Raw genomic sequence first — 21,067 nt, forward strand, 5'->3', positions numbered from 1 at the left:
CTGTGATTTGATGCCACTGTTAAATCTCTAACAGCGGCATCCATTTCATGCGGGGGGGCGGAGCTGGGGGCATTTTAGTGTAGCGCAGGAACCGGACAAAATGGGGATTTTGTTAGGGCTTATTTTTGCGGTAGGGCTTATTTTGGACTGTTTTTCAAAAGTAAGGGTAGGGCTTATATTCGGGGTAGGTCTTATTATTGGGGAAACACCGTACACATTGTGGACCTCATTCAGAGGCGGTCGGAGGATGCAAGCGGTCGCTCAGAAACTGGGCGGCCACTTGCATCTTGACCGCCCGCCTCTGTTGCGGTCGTTAGGCTGTGGGTTTACATCCACAGCTCTAACGACCGCTCGGGTGATGGTCGCGATGGTCATAGACCATCGCGACCATCGGGGCTTACGACGAGACCCTAGGGTAGGGTCTCACTCTAGCTCCACATCGCTCCTGGCTGGTGCTGAGGTCTGTCTGTTCTGCTCCTGCCCAGTCCAATCAGTGTCCTGTCTCTGTGTATGGAGATGGCTCTTCACAGCCCCTTGCCCACAGCTTGTCTTCCCAGCATGATGGCACACAAGCTGCACGCCAGAGTTCCCTCCAAAACTACATTATGGGCGCAGCCACGTTAGACTCTGTCACCTGACAGTCTTCCTGCACTCAGAGCACTGCTCCCAGACCAGCTGATCGCAGCATCCAATCCCTGGGAATCCTGCCCTAAAAATTCCATTTCCTGACTGGCCTCTGTTCCCAGTACAACGTTGCTTCTTGCTGAAGTTACAGCTCTGTGCTGAGTTGTCAAGCACTCTGTATCTGAATGGTCCCAGGGCCTGATTCAGCAAGGAACGCACGGATGCAGACGCATGCACCAGTCCGCTGCGAGAATATGCTAATCAATGCATACATACAGAGACCGCAGCACAAGATGCAGACGCCCAGCCCCATACTATGCCACCCATCTCCCTTTACTCACAGCCTGATCAGCACGCAAGATAATGTAAACATTGATAACATCGAGAACCATCGGATCCATTAGCATAATAGTGGTTGACCTGACCTGCCACAGGATTTTGTCCGCTTCCTGTGTACAGCTTACGGTATGGCTGCGCATGCTGCTGCACTGCCTTAATTATGCACGCCCCTATAACGGCGTTATAACGCCTGCGTTCACCTGACCACCCCCCGTCACCACTCACAAACGGCACTACCTGTCAATCAATATCGGAGGGGTCTGCGTACAGGATTGGTATGAAATACCGCCGGCCGCCTGGCCGGCGGTTCGATTCCCATCAGCGGCAGCCCGACAGGAGCAGAGTGCGACGCAGCGGAAGCCCGACAGCGCTGGAAATCCCGATCGTGGAGAGGTGAGTATTTACTAACCTAACCCCCCTAACCCTAACCCTCCTTAGGGGTGCCTAACCCTAAATTCCCCCCCAAGTGCCTAACCCTAATCCCCCCTCTAAGTGCCTAACCCTAACCACCCCCTTCCCCGCTGCCTAAACCTAAGTCCCCCGGGGGGTGCCTAACCCTAAGTCCCCCCCGGGGGTGCCTAACCCTCCCTCCCCCTAGCCTAACCCTCCCGAGGGGGTGCCTAACCCTAAGTCCCCCCCGGGAGCCCTAAACCTAACCCTCCCCCCCCGCGGCTGTCCGCTCGCGGCACCCGGCATCACTACGATCGTGATGCCGGGCGCCGGTCTCCCGGCGTCGGGGAAATGCGGGCGTCTACATCTAGACGCCCGGCATTTCACCCTTGCCGGGATAAGACAGTCGGGACGCCGGCTGCCGGTATATAGGCAGTCGGCTTCCCGATTGCCTCCCCTGCGTACACACTGCGTGTAGTCTGCGTATCCTAACCTGATCGCACTGGCTAGTTCGTACATGCGCAGTGCGATGCATACGCATGCGCAGTTCGCCAACATCGGCCTAGTGCGTGCGTTCTCTCCTGTGTGTTCCTTGCTGAATCAGGCCCACAGTCCGTTATATCCAGTTCCTAGATCCGGTAAACAAGTCTCCTATACCATCTTGCACCCTAGTCTGGTTTTACCATAGCCTCCATCGGTTCCAGCCAATACTTTCAACCATCAGTCCCATCCGAGGCCTCCAATCATCGGACAATTAAATTCTTAAATTCATCTACATCGGTCCCAACCGATCAAGTTCATCAATTCATCAACATTGGACTCATATCATTAAGCTCTTCAATTCATGAACATCAGTCCCAACTGATCAAGTTCATCAATTCATCAACATCGGATTCAAATCCATCAAGTCTCTTAAATTAATTAACATCGGTCTCAAAACGATCCAGCTCTCAATCCCACATCATCGGTCCCAATATGTTTCTGCCAATTCCTTCAGAATTATGGGGGTTATTCAGACCCGGTCGCGAGCGCAGGACGCTCGCAAGCGGGTCGATGTTCCCCCACTGCGCATGCGCACGACGGAGGGAGCTCCGTCGTGCGCATGCGCGAGACCCGGCGAGCGACGGGCTCTCCATCGCTCCGGGTCTCGCACCAAAGGGGGCGTGCTGTCGATGTTGATTGACAGCACGCCCCCTTTGGTGGGCGTGCCGGGGGCGTGACTGCCAGACGGAGGCGTTCCCATGGGAACGCCTACCGTCTGAAGCCGGCCCCACTGACATCACTAGTGATGTCAGTGGGAGTGATTTTGGCTCTGATAGAGCCAAAATCACTCCAGGGCTTGCGGGAGTGAGACCCTACCGCAGGGTCTCCGTCGCAAGCCCGATGGTTGCGATGGTCAAGACCATCGCGACCATCATCATGGACGCTCGCATATGCTGTGGGTGGTCACCCACAGCTATGCGAGCGGCCAGGAGGCCGCTTCATTTTCATGGAGGAGCGCACTGATTCAGAGCGAGCGCTCTGGTCAGAGCGTTCGGCTCTGAATCAGGCCCTATATATCCAGTCCCATTCCAATGACATTCTATTCCTGTCCTCACCTTCAGGCCCATCATTCACTGCCGTATCTCTACCTTCTCACATCTATACATGAGGAGGTCCTGGCTCAAGCCACCTCTCAAATGTTCTCTTCAGCCTCCCTTGCCTGTTTCAACCCAAACCAAGAAGCACAAGAATAAGACTACAAACATCTATTACCCATACCTTTATGAAAAGGAACGTATTGTATACATTTTCTTGTATCCCTTTTTTATTTACAGCACCTAGTTTTGTGTTAATCAGTTTCATTTTTATATGTTAAATTCCAATCCATTTTACAGAATATCACTTGTCACTATTGGCCAAATTATGGTAAAGAAATGCCTCCAAGTGCATGATTATTCATTGGGAGAGGTGTACCAGAGTGCTCTGACATTTGTGCCTTAAAATAAATTATTTTCACCTACCCAAAGGCTATAAACTAAAATCCACATAAGCTTCCATTGAGACCTGTGTTAACTCTCTAACTGAATAGCAAAAAGTCACGGACGGTATTTTTTAGCCGTATTTTATCATTTTCAGCCAACTCGGGGCTAATTGCATTAGAACCTGATATTTAGATTGTATTAGCTAGATGTGCTTGGTAAATTGGGACAGACCGCAGTCCCTAATTAGAATAACGGGGACTACGGTCAGGCCTTTTTTAAACTGCAGTGGTACTTTCATTATAAGGATACTGCCATCTCCACATGGTTTTACCCTAAATAAATAGATTCCTTAGATATTGATTTTCAACCTTTTCAACTCGATGCACACTGCGCAAGATTTTAAAATTGCCAAGGCACACCATCCCACTATGCAGTGTGCATGACCAATGAAAAAACACAAAACATTGGCTCCCACATAAAAATATACACACATATTGGCCTCCACAGGAATAAAACACACTACATTGGCCTCAGGAATAAAACACACTACAGTACAAGCAGGGCCGTAGCTAGGGTAGTGCGGCCGGTGCCATCACACAAGGGCACCACAGGGCAGGGGGCGCTGTTTGGGCCTGTCAAATTTCTGTTTATTATCATTCTTGCTTGTAGCTGCCTCTTATTTCATCCCCAGCATCTCCTGGCCTCTCCTATCTCTTCCCTGGCCCTTCCCCATGAGGCCATGGCCCTTTTTGGGGTGCATTATGTCCCTTTGAAAAATGAGGGGGGCGCCAATGCTCTTTCTGGCACAGGGCACCAAAAAGTCTAGTTACGGCTCTGAGTACAAGTGCGCTGAGCTGACCGCTGCAGCACACTTGACAATTGCTCGCTGCACACTAGTGTGCCATGGCACAGTGGTTGAAAAACGCTGCCTTAGATAGTGAAGAAGAATGATCATTTCAAGCTAAGTAAAGTCTTATGAACAAGTTATCAGTTTATGTAAACCTTATGTGTATTGCTGCAATATGTACATTATTGAGTCACATAAATGGAAATCATGATCACACAAATATAAGGGCCTATCTGTTCCTCTTTTCCATTACTTGGACTTTGGTATATTCAATGCATTCAGCAATATTTATTTTCTCTATTTTAAATCACCTAATTTATTCTATGCTCTTCACACACCATTAGAAAGCTGGCAATGGTTGGCCTGGGAGCTAGCACAAGTAAGTGGGAAGCTGTGCAGATGCCAGATATAGCAGTTCATAATGACCTGGAAGCTGGGTTCAAACGGAAATCGTAGTGGTACCCAATGGCGGCTCCTGAGGTGGGGCTGCAGCGCAGTCCAAAATTCAAATAGGGGAGTTACACAAACTGCCATTTCAAAAGCTGCCAAACATCTCTGGCTGGAACTAACTGGCAGTTGGTGTGACTCCCCAATTTCAGGTTTGAACTGCGCTGCAGCCCCACCTCTGGAGCCATCACTGGTGGTACCTATTTCCTCTTCTAGAGTCTTGTGGGGACTGTGCCTTGGGTCAAAGAAACCCTGTAGAAATAATATATGTGCAGTGAATGTAGCACTGAGAGATACCTCTTTCTTAAACAAGTCCTCAATTTTACCTCTACAAATTGCACTTGCCCATCTGACCACCTTGCTGGCTTTCTCCTGCTCACTCTCAGTCACTATACAGCATTCTGGCTCTGTCACATTCTCACTCTCAGTCACTATACAGAATTCTGGCTGTTATGACCTCTCATGCTGTCACCGCTCTTCTTGTACATTAGGCCGTCGCAAGACATCAGTTTGGAGGAATTCGATGATGAAGATTTATCAGAAATTACAGATGACTGTGGAATTGGACTGAACTATGACTCAGACCACTGTGATAAGGTAACAATGTAACAAGCTAACATTCGACACACAGTATTATACAGTCTCAAGCACACATCAACTGAATTGCTAAAAACAATGTGTTCTAATGTATAAATCTCGAACAATGTTTATAGCCATATAAACCCACAGTTACCTCAGGTCAGGTCCATTTTCCTGGTGATCACTCTACTACACATTTGGAGATCTCCGGCAAAATGGCACCCACACCATTTTCCTCATGGGGCGAGGCCGGCATCGCGCAATTGTGCTGTTATGGCTCTGAAGATCATCTATTGGTGCAAGGTGCGGGCCCCCTGCACCCATAAATATTCCAATGGGCTGGTGCAGATGCTGATGATAGTGACAGCTTCTCTCTTGGAGAACAGGGGGTAGTGTGGTTGCATAAATGCATCCAACTCAGAGGTGGTCGGAATTGCGACAGCTTTATGTGTGACTAACAATAAGGCCCAAGGTGTTTAGAAGGCTGTTAGGGATTATAGATGTGTAACCAGGTAACAAAGAGACGAAAAGATAGTGCCCATGGCCTTCTAACAGAATGCTCCTACTTGTTCTGTGGATTTCGCCTACATATCATTGTGATTGTTGGGTATATAAAATTGAATGGATAAATTTACTAAGCTGACGATTTCTATTCAATGTCATGTGAGATCAGTCTCGGATGTCATTGTCCGTATTCATGTGTTTAATTTTTCAAACAGGTCACTGAATTTACTAAGCTGCTGAGTTGCTGTCATTCGTGTTGTTTGATGGTGTAATCATTCAATACCAATTGTATTTTTCATTCGTATTTAGTGTTCGGTTTTGGCTAACTTGAATGAACAGATGCACGGATGGATCAGGGAGATCCGTGATACATGCATCTGTGTGTAAAAAAATAAACATAGATGCACGGACAGAACAGCGAGATCCGGGGGGCAAGGCCTGGTTGCCAAGTGGAGTGGTCGAGTTTCCCTGCAGCTCCTCAGGATCACTCCATAATACACCCCAAAAGTGCTGCTCCAGCTGTTGAGGTGGCCCCACTGTCCCTTTCTCACCTCCTGCTGCCTTGCTGAGTGTCCTGCCGGGACCCGGGGGTGATCTCTGGCTCCAAGGGCTCCGCGGCCTACACCACTGGGACTAAATTTTCGGGGACCCGCGGATCGGCGGCATCGCGATCCTGCCGCACGTCATCGCGGCCTCCCTGTCCTCCTGTTGGATCCTGCTGTTGGAGTGGGGATCTGAGGAGGGGTGCTCCATACCCCCGAGTGCCTGTATTAGTAGTCGCGGCCGGAGCCGCGGGTCATCTTTGAAAGAGGCCGGATCAAGCTGGGCTTTCTGCTGCACAACTGTGGTCTGGCCATCCCCTCCCAGCTGCGCAGCCTCCCCATTACTGGACCTGCTCCTCTGACCTGTCCTGCCCTGGAAGGTGTGGGTTCCCTTTCCAATTGTGCCCACCGTGCCATTGTTGGAGCATCAGAGGGAACTCCCCAGGTCAGAATTTTACCTGCGGGTACCTGGGGCTGCAGTCTGGACTCCTGATCCCTGGGCCTGAGTGGACCCCTAGCTCCCTGGTCTGTTTCCCGCTTGTCCTGACTCACGCGGGTGTCACGCTGCATCACACCTAGCGCTGAACCCAGCTCCCTTCTGTCACCCTTTCTCTGTGGATCGCAGGTGTGCAGCTGCCTCCCGATTGCAGATCTCAAGTGGGTGCCTGGCCCTCCTGCCTGCACATCCTGGTTCCCGCGGGTGCCGCGCTACACCATAGACCGTGTTGTACGGGTTGCCTCTTGGGGCAGTCCGGGTCTCTTCACCAACAGCCCATTCAGTGTCAGTGTCTGGGCCCCCTCTCAATTTCTGACCCCTGAGGTCTGACCACCAGACATAACAGGCACTTCAAGCTATTAATATACAACAACAGGATCCCTCCAGGAATCCACCTTGCTGTGGAATAAGGTGGCATAAGTTCGTGACTGTGACTTGAGCAGTGTGACAAGCCCTTTACAGAGTGGATTCACCTTACTGCGGTTCTTTTTATGTGATGTGATGTGACTCACTATCTGCCTCCTCACCTAGAGCTGATGGCATGACCACTTGGATACTATCTATTTACTTATCCTAACCTGGCATTTTATTTTTATCAAGATATTATGAGCAGAGCAGGTACCAGAGCTAACATAGGGGGATCACAAGATATTACTCACCATTTCTCTCGACGCGATAAGCAATCTTCTGCTTCCCCACCTAATTTGCTCACCCCACCTAATATGACGGACCCTGGATCAGCTCCGTCCACCAAGGACGATATCCATTCTCTATAGGCCATGATCTTAGATTTAAAATCATCCTTCACTACGGCCCTCCAATCGGCTATTGGAGAACTTAAATCTGATATAGCGGCCCTGGATACACGCACTTCATCACTGGAAACTCGTGTGGATAAATTCCAGGAATTTCAGGAGATGGTTGGTCGAGATATGGACTATCTACATGGGGAATTTAATTTTCTCAGAGATAAAACAGAAGACCTTGAGAACCGTGAGAGGAGGAATAATCTGCGCATTCACAATGTCCCCGAATCTATAAATGCACGTGATTTGGACTTGTATCTCAAGAAAATGTTCATTTTGCTGGTCCCATCACTAACATTGGACTCCATCCAAATAGAACGAGTTCATCGTGCTTTACGACCCAAACCCAAAGATTCCGACCCTCCACGAGACGTGATTCTCAAATTTCTATCTTTCAAGATTAAAAATCAAATTACAATGGCTACCAGAATGACTCCTTCAACTTTCTATGAGGGCTCCCAGATACAGATATTTCAAGATCTGGCACCTTCTACCATTGCAAAACAAAGGGATTTTCGCAAGGTTACTACTGTCCTCCGAGACAATGGATATAAATACCGTTGGGGCTTCCCCTTCCGACTCTCAGTGGACATTGAAGGTCGTTTCCACACCATACGATCAGCAGAAGACGGGATGCAACTGCTTCGCAAGCTTCGTCTTACCTCACCGTCGGGTTCTTCTAATGACAGACCTATTGCTTCTCCTCCCACATGATCCATCCTGCATTCTGGTTTGATTCTTTTCTCATGTTCTATATATCTTTATGTCTTAATATTATTCATTATAATATTACTATAGATAAGGGGTTTTTTATGCCTTAGAGTTTACATATATTCTCTGCTAAAGTTTTATTGTTCTTTTTCTATTTGGTCTTAAAGTTATATGCCATTAGGTAGTATTTTCCGATATTATGGTTTTAGCTCTGGGTGGGACGTGGTGGGCTCTCCATCGACCACTCCACCCCCCACTACTAGGGATTATAGCATTTGATTTCAAAAGGATTCCACGTTGAGTCCATAATTAAATATTTATTCATTTTTCTTTGTATCCCGCAAGTGAGCTCTTTTTTTTTTTTATTGTAGAGTTCAATTTTAGTGGCAGTTCATCAGATATATCTGGTGTATTTTGTCACTTATTATTTTGATTTAAATTGTTTTCCCTCCCCCTTTTTTTTTCCCTTCTTAGTTTTATTTTTTGTATTTTAAGGTGTAGAGATTGTGAATTGGGTTCTGTATTTATTTTATTTTATAGATAGTCTTTTTGTGTTAACCATTATAATGCCACTCACATGTCTTTCTATCAATGTTAAAGGTTTAAACACTCCACAAAAACATTCCCACCTTTATATGACACTTAAGAAACTACAGGGGGACGTTATTTTCCTACAAGAAACTCACCTAAAAAGAGATACCCATCCCACATTATCATCTAGAGTTTTTCCCACTGTTTATTACTCCAATCATGTATCTAAACGTAATGGGTGGCAATACTTATTCGCGGATCTCTTCCATTCAAATTATTGGACACGAAAAGGGATACTGAAGGTAGATACATTATGATTCGTGGTAAGATCGGACATGAGGAGGTTACGCTGGCTAACCTATATGCCCCCAATACTGGCCAGGCCAGATTTTTTCGTAATTTTTTCCAATAACTTTTTTTATATAGACGGGGTAAGACTTTAATAGGTGGAGATTTTAATTCCGTTCTATACCCACATTTAGATAAATCAGGTCTCCCCACAGGGGGTAATTCAGCTCTCAATTCTTCTGTTCTTTTGAAGTGTATAGCCGAGGCTGGTCTGTTTGATGTTTGGCGCTCCCTCAATCCCACTACTCGAGACTATACTTTTTATTCTAACCCTCATGATGTTTACTCGCGTATAGATTTGTTTTTATGTTGTGTGTCTCTATCACAAACAGCTCATCGTTCCTCTATAATCCCAAACACATGGTCTGATCACTCTATTTTAGTGGCAGTTTTTGACCTTCTGGAGTCGACAGGAGGTAGACCTTCCTGGAGATTGAACGAAACCCTATTGAAAATTCCGCAGTTTCAGGAAACTATGAAAACCAAACTTCAGGATTATTTCGCCTTAAACCTCTCCAGCGAATGTAACCTGTCTACAATTTGGGAAGCCCATAAGTCAGTTATAAGGGGAGACATGATTCAGTACGCCTCACGTAGAAAAAAAGAACAGGAAAAAAACTTATTAACTCTCTAACCACTTCTATTGCAAATTTGGATAGGGAACATAAACGCACCTTCTCTAGAAAAGTTCTGTCTCAACTTTCTCACGCCCGTGCTGAACTGCAATCCCTTCAAGCCGAGAAAGTTGAACGTTCCCTACGCTGGGCTAACCAGAAGTTTTTTGATAAAGGTAATAAGGCCCACACTTTACTTGCAAATAAACTCCGTGCTAAACGAGCTTCCCAGGCTGTTACTTTTATTAAAGATGCTTCAGATAAACCAATGTACGACCCCAAACATATCAACAATATTTTTTTTAAATATTATGAAGCGTTGTATAATCTGCCTCCTCCCTCCGACCCTCTAGGTCATGCTGAGAAGTGTCAGGAATATCTAGATTCTTGTAACCTCCCAAAAATTGATATAGCCTCTCGCGAATTATTGAATAATGACATTTCTCTTAAGGAATTGGAAGATGCTATCAAATCCCAAAAACCATCTAAGGCACCAGGTCCAGATGGATTTCCGATGGCATACTATAAAACATTCGCCGCCCAACTCATGCACCATATGATTCATCTGTTTAATAAGATTATGCACGGAGCACCATTTCATATTGGCTCGACTATTTCTCGGATAATAGTCATCCCGAAACCGGGTAAGAATCCTTCCCTATGCACTAACTATAGGCCCATATCTTTATTGAATACCGATCTTAAGTTGTTTGCCAAAATTTTGGCAAACAGATTAAACAAAATTTTTACTTCTTTAATTGACCCTGATCAAGTGGGTTTTATCCCGGGTAGACAGGCCTTGGACAACACGAGACGAACTATTAACATAATTCACCACATTAATTCCACCAAACTTTGCTCGGTTATATTGGCCCTTGACGCGGAAAAAGCGTTTGATCGCATTTCTTGGCCTTTTTTGTTCTCAACAATGTCTACTTTTGGTTTTCAGGGTCACTTTATGTCAGCAGTTAAAGCTTTATATTCCCATCCCTCTTCATCGGTTACAACCAACGGCCTATACTCCCCTCGATTTACTTTGTCCAATGGCACACTCCAGGGTTGTCCACTTTCACTGTTACTCTTTGCATCGAACCACTGGCGGGGCACGTATCAGGGCTAATGTGAATATTGGGGGGATCACTATGGGGCAAAACCAGTACAAAATATCCCTATTCGCAGATGATATTCTATTGACATTATCCAATCTATTGGTGTCTCTTCCCAACCTACAATCTGAATTGTCAACATACGGTTCTCTCTCGGGTTATAAAATAAACAAATCCAAATCAGAAGCTCTAGCTTTAAATACGTCTTCCCAAACTCGGGCATGCCTGGCCTCTAAGTTTCAATTTATTTGGAGACCTTTGGCTATTAAATACTTAGGAAAATCCATCACTAAAACATACTCCTCCCTATTCAAAGCTAATTATATCCTGATGATTAAGACATTTACATAAGATCTGGATAGATGGAACCGATTGTTTATTTCATGGATAGGTAGGATAAATGCGATAAAAGTGAATCTACTCCCTCGTTTATTATACTTATTTCAGACTCTTCCGGTTACAGTTCCCAATTCAACCTTTGTCCTTCTGCAGAAACTTTGCAATAGGTTTATATGGACTGGACATAAACCCCGCATTCGAAGATCTATTCTACCAAAGAGTACAGTCTCGGGTGGTTTGAATCTACCCATATTGCAGGACTACTATGTAGCATGCCAACTCAATCATATTGTTTCGTGGCACTCTATACCGGGACTTAAAAAGTGGGTGGATATTGAAAACTCTTTTATCAAAGATGGGAGTCTAGGTTCTATTATATGGCTCCCCAAGTCGTGCAGACCAGCCTCGGCTCTTTCGGTTCCAACTATCAATTTTACTATACGATTATGGGATAGACTTTGCACTACTCGTAATATTTCTTCCTACCCTTCTCCATTGACTCCGATTTGGAATCATCCTCTGTTTTTTACGGGATGTGACAACACAATTGCGACTAGATGGCGTAATAAGGGTATAGATCGATTCAGTCACATTAAAGGTCCATTTGCCCCTCCTCATTTACAGATATTCAGACTCAATATAACCTACCTTCCTCGTGCCAATTCCAGTATCTTCAGATTCTTAGTTTTATCCGCTCTCAAACCAAATCTTCCTCACTACGTTTGCCCATCCCATTTGAACGGTTATGTCTTTATTCAACTATTAGGAAGGGTAACATTTCAACAATATACCATTCAGTTTTATTTCCCGACCCCCCAATTTGTGAACCCCACGAATTAGCTTGGGAAACTGAGCTATCTGTATCCATGGAAGATGAGCAATGGGAGGAGATCAGATTGCGTACAGCCAAGCCCTCCATTAATGTATCTATAAGAGAAACATGTTATAAAGTTTACTCCCGATGGTACTTAGTTCCCACTAAGCTTCACGCCATTTTTCCAGCAACAACTAATTTGTGTTGGAGGTCATGCGGGACAGAAGGCACTTTTTTCCACACATGGTGGACCTGTCCTGTGATAGTTCCATTCTGGGACCTGGTTTGTTGCTTGATATGTCGTGTACTTGGTTTTGGAGTGACATTGGAACCCGTAGTTGCCCTGTTAAATCCTCCTATGCCTGGGATTTCCAAATCTCAGGACAAACTGCTGGTACACATCTGCAATGCAGCCAAGTCTTTGAAAAATTTTGGAAAGACCATAATCCACCACCATTATCTGCTCTTGTGGCAAAGATTAATTTCATAGCCTCAATGGAGTACATCACCAGCTTGCAAAATAATGGGGTTGTTAAATTTCAGACAATTTGGGCCCCATGGTTCCAATCTCAGTCTCTACCTATTCCCGGTCTCAATTGAGTTTTACGTTCTCCATTCCCTTCCCCCTTCCTTCACCATCTTTGGTTAATTATTACCCCCTTATATATATATATATATATATATATATATATATGTGTTTTTATTATTTTTATTTTAATTATAGTCAAATATATTGGAGATATTTAGTTTATTTTATAATTTTATATTTGATGTTGTATTAATATGTTGGATCTGCAATTTGAAAATGTTTTATTATTTTTTTTCTTTATTATTTTTATTATTTATATGTGCAGCAAATTATTGATGTATATTTTGGTTGTTTCCATTATTATCTTTATAACCAATATTGTATATTGTTTTTGGTTGTTTGATTTATTATTTTAATAAATAATAAAAATTTAAAGATTAAAAAAAAAGAACAGCGAGATCCGTTTGTGCTTCCGTGTTTAAAAAACTGAAAACCTGTGTAACAATAGAAAAATAAACAGTGTGCTGCCCCCCAAAGAACAACCAGCACCGGGCTTTGGAGACCCAGTACTGGTTATGCTACAGTAAATACAGGGGACTAATGCCGTAGGGGTCCCCTGTATTAAGCACAACCAGCACCAAGCTATTCAGAACCAGCCCTGGTTGCCAAAATACAGGGACGTAGGGGTTCCCTGTATTTAGTGCAACCAACACTGGGCTCTGATCTTTTCCCGGTTCTGTAAATACAGGGGAAAAAAATGTGTAGGGTTCCCCTATAAATTCCAGAGCCAGCACCAAACTTTCTCTAGCGTGGGGGGGGAGGGGGGGTAATGACAGAGCCATGGGAACCATTTCAATGGGTCCCCCAGCCAAAGCATTACCCCTGACTGCTAGCCTGTATTGAGCACAACCAGTACTGGGTCTCCAAAGCCCGGGACTGGTTGTTCTTTTGAGGGGAGCGCCACACTGTTTTTTTTCTTAATTTTTACACTTATTTAATTTTTTTTTAAAACACAGAAGCACAGACAGATCTCACTGAACCGTCTGTGCTTCTGTGTCAGCCATATATATAAAGAAGGCAACCATAGGATTTGGAAGTACCAATTATCACACTCAAATCAGTTGACACAGAGGAAATATTTATTTATAAAACAATTGACGCTATCAGCTGGCGTCAGAATACATATAAAAAATAGTAATGCTTGCATAAAAAGTAGCTAAGATTATAGCACTCATAAAAAAAGTCCCAGGATGTAAACTGCAGTGATTAATGACTTTGATTGTTTCTAGAGAAAATGGATTGAAGTCTCTATTAAAGTCAATATTCAAAGCATATGCTATATCAAATATAGGGCTGATGAACCCCTTGCATGAGATCAGGGTATTTTCATTGTGTAGTTTACCTGTAGGCTCTCGTCTCAAGCTCTAAAGTGCGTCTGTGGCAGATGATATATGCCTTGTCCCAGTGCTCGAAGTGTGCCGGTATGCAATGGTATAGCATACCGGTGCTTCAAGCAAGCAATATTTTTTTTTTAACTAGCTTGGAAGGAACAGATCAAGGGCGGAGGCGTGGCTACAGCCGCAGCGCTGAGAGAGAAAGCTACAGTACATGCCTCCACCTGCTACACTGCCTGACACCACTCAGTGTCAGTGAAGGACAGCCCCTAGGACCAACCAAACCCCTAGTGCCGCTGATGCCGCCCGCCCGCCAGTGTGCTCGTCCCCCACGAGCAGATTCCCCCTCTGCTAAGACCGGGCTAGGCTGGGCAGTGGGCTGGGCGGCAGGATGACATCTTCCCCCTGGCCGTCCCCATTTTAAAGATAGGGGCCGCTGTAGCCGTGCGCTGCAGTGCATTACATACCCTGCGGGCTGCAGCCGTAGACAGAGAGAAGACGCTCCCCTACAGTTCCGTTCAGCAAGAGCGACCGTGGAGCTGCTTCTCTCTGTCTCCCTGCGGCCTTCCACATAGCTGTCCTGCAGCCACAGCGTCCGACAATGTCTGGCAGAATGCTGATTGGTCAATGGCTCTAGTCCCATCCACCAAACACAGTGGTGGGATGTCTCCCCACACTGATTGGTGGATGTCTGGAGCTATCCACCAATCAGAATTCAGAAGGCTTCAGTACTAGAAACCAAGAGGTTGCAGGCAGGGTAAGTACAGCAGCTTCCATGGTTGGGTCGCCTCATAGATCTGAGGTCTATTATACTATTTGCAAGGAGGAAAGTGGGAGAGTAGATATGAACCATACATTTTAATAAAAAGGGAAGGCAGATGTTTTTATTGAGGGGATATTTGTGGCATTATTTGTCATTTTGTAACGTGTGTGTACTGCATTATTTTTAATAAGGGGTGTGTGTGGGAGGGTGGCAAATCTGTGGCTTGATTCTTCATGTGGAGCACTACTACTATAGTGGGCACAACTACTGTGGGCAATGTATAGAGAACACTACTACTGTGGGCAATGTATAGAGAGCACTACTACTGTGGGCAATGTATAGAGGGCAGTACTACTGTGGGCAATGTATAGAGGGCACTACTACTGTGGGCAGTGTATAGAGGGCACTACTATGGGAAATGTATAGAGGGCACTACTGCTGTGGGCATTGTATAGAGGACACTACTACTGTGGTCATTGCATATGGGCACTACTACTGTAGGTACTGTATAGAGGTCACTACTACTGTGGGCAGTGTTTAAGGGGCACTACTACTGCGTGGCATAATGTGTATAAGGGGTACAATGGCGTGGTGCACTTCATTAAGGTGCACACCATAAGGACACGGCCCTTTTAAATGGCCACTCCCTTTCCCCGCCGCACGCCGAAGACGTGCGCATAGGTACAATCTTATATTTTCCATACCCCTACTTCAATGTCCCCAGATGATGGTATACTCGACCCGACAAACAGGGATAAACTAAGGACAGTGAATTGCCGCTCGGATGTCTCGTGGGACCGCATGCAGTGCGGTGATGATCCCACCTCAAACTTAATACAGCACCGGCTATTGCGGTGATGGAAGAACGCTGCATCCACGGATGGTTGGCAGAAGAGCTCTACATGTGACCGGGGAGCAGGTAGAAGCGCCGCTCTAGAGTCCGTGTAGCTGGATATAAGCTGGAAGGGAGTCACGGAGTCCCAAATGCAGGTTTGAAATTAAGAGCAAGTGGTTTCCACAGGATCAGATGGAGACAGAGGCCATGATTCAGAGCCAGACGCTCTGACCAGAGCGCTCGCTCTGAATCAGGGCCCACCTCCATTAAAATGGAGCGTCCTCCTGGACGCTCGTATAGCTGTGGGTCACCACCCACAGCATATACGAGCGTCCAACAAGATGGTCGCGATGGTCTTGAACATCGCGACCATCGGACTTGCGAGTGAAACCCTGTGGTCGGGTTTCTCAACCGCAAGGCCAGGAGTGATTTTGGCTCTATCAGAGCCAAAATCACTCCCACTGACATCACTAGTGTTGTCAGTGGGGCCGGCTTCAGACGGTAGGCGCTCCCATAGGAACGCCTCCGTCTGGCAGGCATGCCCCCGGAACGCCCACCAAAGGGGGCGTGCTGTCAATCAACATCGACAGCACGCCCCCTTTGGTGCAAGACCCGGAGCGATGGAAAGTCCTTCGCTCGCCGGGTCTCGCGCATGCGCACGACGGAGCTCCCTCCGTCGTGCGCATGCGCAGTGGGGACCATCGACCCACTTGCGAGCATACTGCTGCTCGTGAGTGGGTCTGAATGACCCCCAGAGTTAGCACCTACGCTTTCCAACAGCTGCACTCCTTTACAGCTTGAGACGAGAGCCTGCAGGTAAACTACACGTTGAAAATATCCTGGGACTTTTTTGTGAGTGCTATAATCTTAGCTACTTTTTATGCAAGCAGTACTATTTTTTATATGTATTCTGAGGCCAGCTGATAGAGTTAATTGTTTTATAAATAAATATTTACTGTGTCAACTGGTTTGAGTGTGATAATTGGTACTTTCAAACCCTATGGTTGTCATATATATATATATATATATATATATATATATATATCTTGGTTATTTGTGAGAGTGTGTCCTCATTCGACCATATTGAGATTGGAAGGAATTTTTAACTCTCCAGCGCCTGGGTTATATCTTCTGTGTCAGCCAGAATGGCTTTGTCAGTGATGGGTAAGTATGATGAGATGTGAAACTCGAATAGAAAAAGGTGGTCTATTTCAGATTTCTATTTGGGGCTCGTATTGGCGTCTTTTGCTTCCGATTTGCACTATATTTCAGCCGTGATGACAAAATGAATCCTTAATACATTTCAAGGTCCTATTGCTTTCTATGGCAAAGTGCTGCTGAGTTGTACCGATGGTGTATGTGCGAAAACATGTTATCGTCCGATTTGCGGGTGTTCTCGGACAAGATTTACACATAAAATGGAGCAAAGTTGGCAGAATTTAGCCTTTAGTAAATTTTGAATATGCTTTTAACGGCCAATTTTGCCCCATTCGATGTCATTCGAGCTTAGTAAATTCCCCTATAAATTTCTCAAGGTCACCTAGCTATACCACAGTTTTGAGGACACCATTAATTGCTGTAGTGACAGTTAATACCAGCCCAGCAAGTATGTTTTAAATTAATTAGCTTCAAAGTACTTTCTTTAAGAAACTAGAATCAATTTTTTGCATGAGTAGATTATCATAATCAGCTTACTACTAGCAGTGATTAAAGGACTTGGAATATTATAATAGAAAATTCTCAGCCATAATTTTAATCTGATTTCCACAATTAATCACTACTGACATTGGATACATGTTTAATGAAATGCCATTTCTATTGCTATCAAGCTTTAATTCACAGGAATTTTGGTCTCACATGTTTTGGGGTTTTCCCAGGGCAATCTACTGATCTTTAGCTCATAATGCTCCTTTTTCCATTATTCAGGCTCCTGATGCAAACAGAAGGGTAGACTTTATGGGGTCCCAGTTTAGCATTTCAACATGAACCCTATGTGAAATTGAGCTTCATAGTACAAATAATACACGTGCCCCTGTCCGTTGTCATGCATATTTGATGAATACATATTCAAAGATCTATAGATTCATGTAAATTATGCCTATATAAACATTGTGCAGTCATGTTATGATTTCAGCATTGGAGCTAACAATGTGTAATATCCTTGTGTAGACAACAATGAATGAGACGTACACAATGGAGCTCTACAGTCTCTAGAAACTGCTCAGATTGTAACCCCATGCTATTCTTTTTTTTTTTTATTGTAGCCTGTCCATAAATCAAGCATACATCAAATCAGTCTTAAAACACACTAGTAACAAAATGATATAGTGTGCAGGGAACATGTACAACAGTAATTCAGATGGCTGTGCGATGGGAAAGTCATCCGCACAAAGACAAGTCTCATACCATGTAGTGGCGTGAAAGCAGTTTCTAACGCGTTGCCGGAGTGGCTTAGATAGCATGACATTGTAGCTTTCTCATCTCTCAAATAATGTTTTAGTGCGGCTTTCCTTCTGAAAGGAAGCCTCCACCCAAACCGCCATGGATGATGGTGTTGGCTGAATTCACATTTGAAGGGTAGTCTTCTTTGTGGCTGCAGATACTGCCAAAAGCAGTCTACGACCACAGTCATACTAACTGGGCTACTGAATGTGCCATTAATAGAAGAGAAGTAGTCGAGGATGCATAAAGGAAGCAAATAAAATCTGTACATTTTCTACCAAAGCCTCTTAATCACAGAACCTTAAACAAAGGACCAGGAGACTGTATCAAACACTTTATTATCATCTAAGCTAAGTAATATACTAGGGGAGGAGGATGGTTGGGAAGAATAGGCTATAGCCGCAGTCGCTATCTTTATTCCCAATACAAAACCGAGTTGGTGTTTAGTCAAAAGAGCAGGGAGAATGGATTACAATCTAATAGCCATAATATTGGCACAAAGTTTAAAATCCAAATATAAAAGTGTAATTGGACGGTAGGAGGGCTCAGACTGAGGGTCCTTTCCTGGTTTTAAAAGAAGTGTAGCAAATGCAGAGTTATAAACAGGGTAACAGGTCTATTCTTACAGTATGTAGATGTTGAAAGAGCTCCTGTAAAATGGTGACAAGGTCCTGTTGAAGGACCTTGTAGTATTCTGCTGAAAGCCCATCGGGGCCAGGGGATTTGTGTAAATGCATACTTCGTTAATTATAATGTCAGAGTTAAATAGGTCTGTCTGTGATTATGATAATTTGGGGAGCCGTGCCTAGGTTAGTAGATGGCTCCTCAAGGAGACATCCCGTGGAGAGGCAGTATAAAGATGAGTATAGTCTCATACTTTTCTTTCATTACATAACTGTTTATACATCTGTAATATCTGTGCAATTTTATACTGAGGTTTATACATTTGGGAAAACTTATTATATGGTGCTTATTACATGGTGCTACAATCCATTTTTTAATACATATCTATCACAGAAAATACTAGTACAATCTGTGTTTGCATAGATAGGTCATATATATAATATATATATATATATATATATATATAAAAATTGTTTGAACGTAACAATAGTAACAATAGATATTATCGGCTTTCTCCATGAGGGACTGATTTATCTTGCTGAGAGTGGCAAAAAAAGGCCATTGTCAGAGTAGATAATCTATATAGAAGAGGAGATGGCTCATATACAGAATGATTTTAATTGTTTCCTTCTGTTACAGCAGATTGCTAAATAGAGGTATATTTATTGTAGCTAAGAATACACATTGTCTTACTGATACAAAGTATTAACCAGGCCTATTCCTGTCATGTTGGGTGTTGAGAAGCTAATCTTGTGTGCCCCCCATCAGAAACATGCTGCACCATGCGCTATGGCCTGGTGATTTGGATTGTGTCCTTTTCGGGCTGTTTACAGACACAGACCCCCATAAGATCCGGTCACTACAAAGGCTAAAATTGCGATCACTTTTTTCCCAAGATCAGACACGGCTTACTTAATATGAATGTGCGGCCATCGAGCCACAAACGTGTAATCATAATTTTTCCACTAATAATTGCCATAATAAAGCCATGATCAAGTCCCGCCACAAATGACTACTACTAGCACTATATGAGGCAGACTGAGGTAAATGTCTTAGTCAGCAGGACCAGTAATGGTGAAATGTGATAATGGCTGTAAAAATGTATGCCTTTTACTTTTATGATAAGAAAACAAGTTATACACACCTCCCAATGGTCCTGATTTAGTTAGGACAGTCATTATTTGAGAGGACTATCCTGTTATCTTGGCGATGGACAGCTATGTCCTGTGTAACAGAACTTTTAGAGGTATATCCCCTTATTATTATTTTATTCATTAGGCCCCACATATTGTACACATGGGAAAAACATTAAAACAAATAACACATCATTAATACAAAACACATCAGATAACCACTGCATAAGTACATAGCATGACTTCAAAATATACAGTAAACCCACAGACAAGAGGCCAAATGCAATACGGTAGGTACAGATTTGGCAAAATTTTTAATATTTTGGCAAACCCATGGAAAGAAAGAAAAGAAAGAGGGAGGAAGGGAGGAAACTAAGCACTGCACCTTATGTGTATGTTGTAGTGTGTCATAGAATCATAGATCATAGAATGAAAACATAAAATAACGTATTTTATTGAAATTCTTGATTGCAAAAGTAATCAGCAAGGTTGGTATACCTTGTTTGAGACTTCACATAAAGTAAATTAAATAACATCTGGTTGCAGTGTTCATTAGAATGGTCTATGGAATCAAAAGATTATTGTCTAAAAATATAAGGCCAGTTTTAAACTCCTATGTGTACACCCAATGGCATGTAAAACCTATGGTACACTACAGACATACAACACATACCAGAAGACAAATGTTGAGGGGAGAGGAAGGCGGTGGGAATTCCATCCAAGTAAGGCCTTTGTGCCAACCACCGACAGATGTAATATGCAAGTGCTAGGATTTGGCCTGGGATCAGCCATTACTCACAATGGTGTCAGCTTCCCCTGATCAGCCGTGTGGTCAGACGCCAGGTGCAGTGTTGGGTGACATGCTGAGTATTCTCCTCAGGGCCTGGTGAAGACCTCCATGCGATTCTCCATTGCAGAGTTCCCACGGCTGCAGTTATGGGCACAGCCATGTTGTCTTTCTCACCTGACCAGACTTTCCTCCAATAGTAATCTTGTGGTCTCTCAGCTGACTCTCTCGTCCAATGACCAGCTACCTAAGGGTATGAAGCAGGACTCCAGGAGCAGGAAGTTGCCTGAACAACTTCTCTTCTCCAGTAGCAGCTAGCATCGGTTCGCTGTTCCAGGCTCCACGCTGTTGTATCCTCAGTGCACTTCACCAGTCTCTGTGATATTCTTCAGTGATATTCAGCATCGGTCGGTACCAATATTCTCCAGTGATATTTAACTTCAGTCACTACTGTTATTTTCCAGTGATATTTCACTTTAGTCCTAACTGTTATTCTCCAGTGAAACCCTACATCACTTGCTACCGCAATCTCACCAGTAACATCCAACATCGGTTCCTA

At 44.3% G+C, this 21,067-nt stretch overlaps 1 protein-coding gene across 2 annotated transcripts in view; it reads left to right on the forward strand.

The window, feature by feature from the left end:
- The window catches only part of MAPK8IP2 (mitogen-activated protein kinase 8 interacting protein 2), a 77,700-nt gene that overhangs the window by 16,453 nt on the left and 40,180 nt on the right, over nt 1–21,067 (forward strand). For both annotated transcript variants that reach the window (XM_088447096.1, XM_088447105.1), the window contains exon 2: nt 5,103–5,208. In XM_088447096.1, the coding sequence (XP_088303222.1) occupies nt 5,103–5,208 (106 nt within the window). The remainder of the gene's footprint in view (nt 1–5,102; nt 5,209–21,067) is intronic.

Source organism: Taudactylus pleione, unplaced genomic scaffold, assembly GCF_031769625.1.
Source record: "Taudactylus pleione unplaced genomic scaffold, aTauple2 ptg000019l, whole genome shotgun sequence".
Lineage (NCBI taxonomy): Eukaryota > Metazoa > Chordata > Amphibia > Anura > Myobatrachidae > Taudactylus > Taudactylus pleione.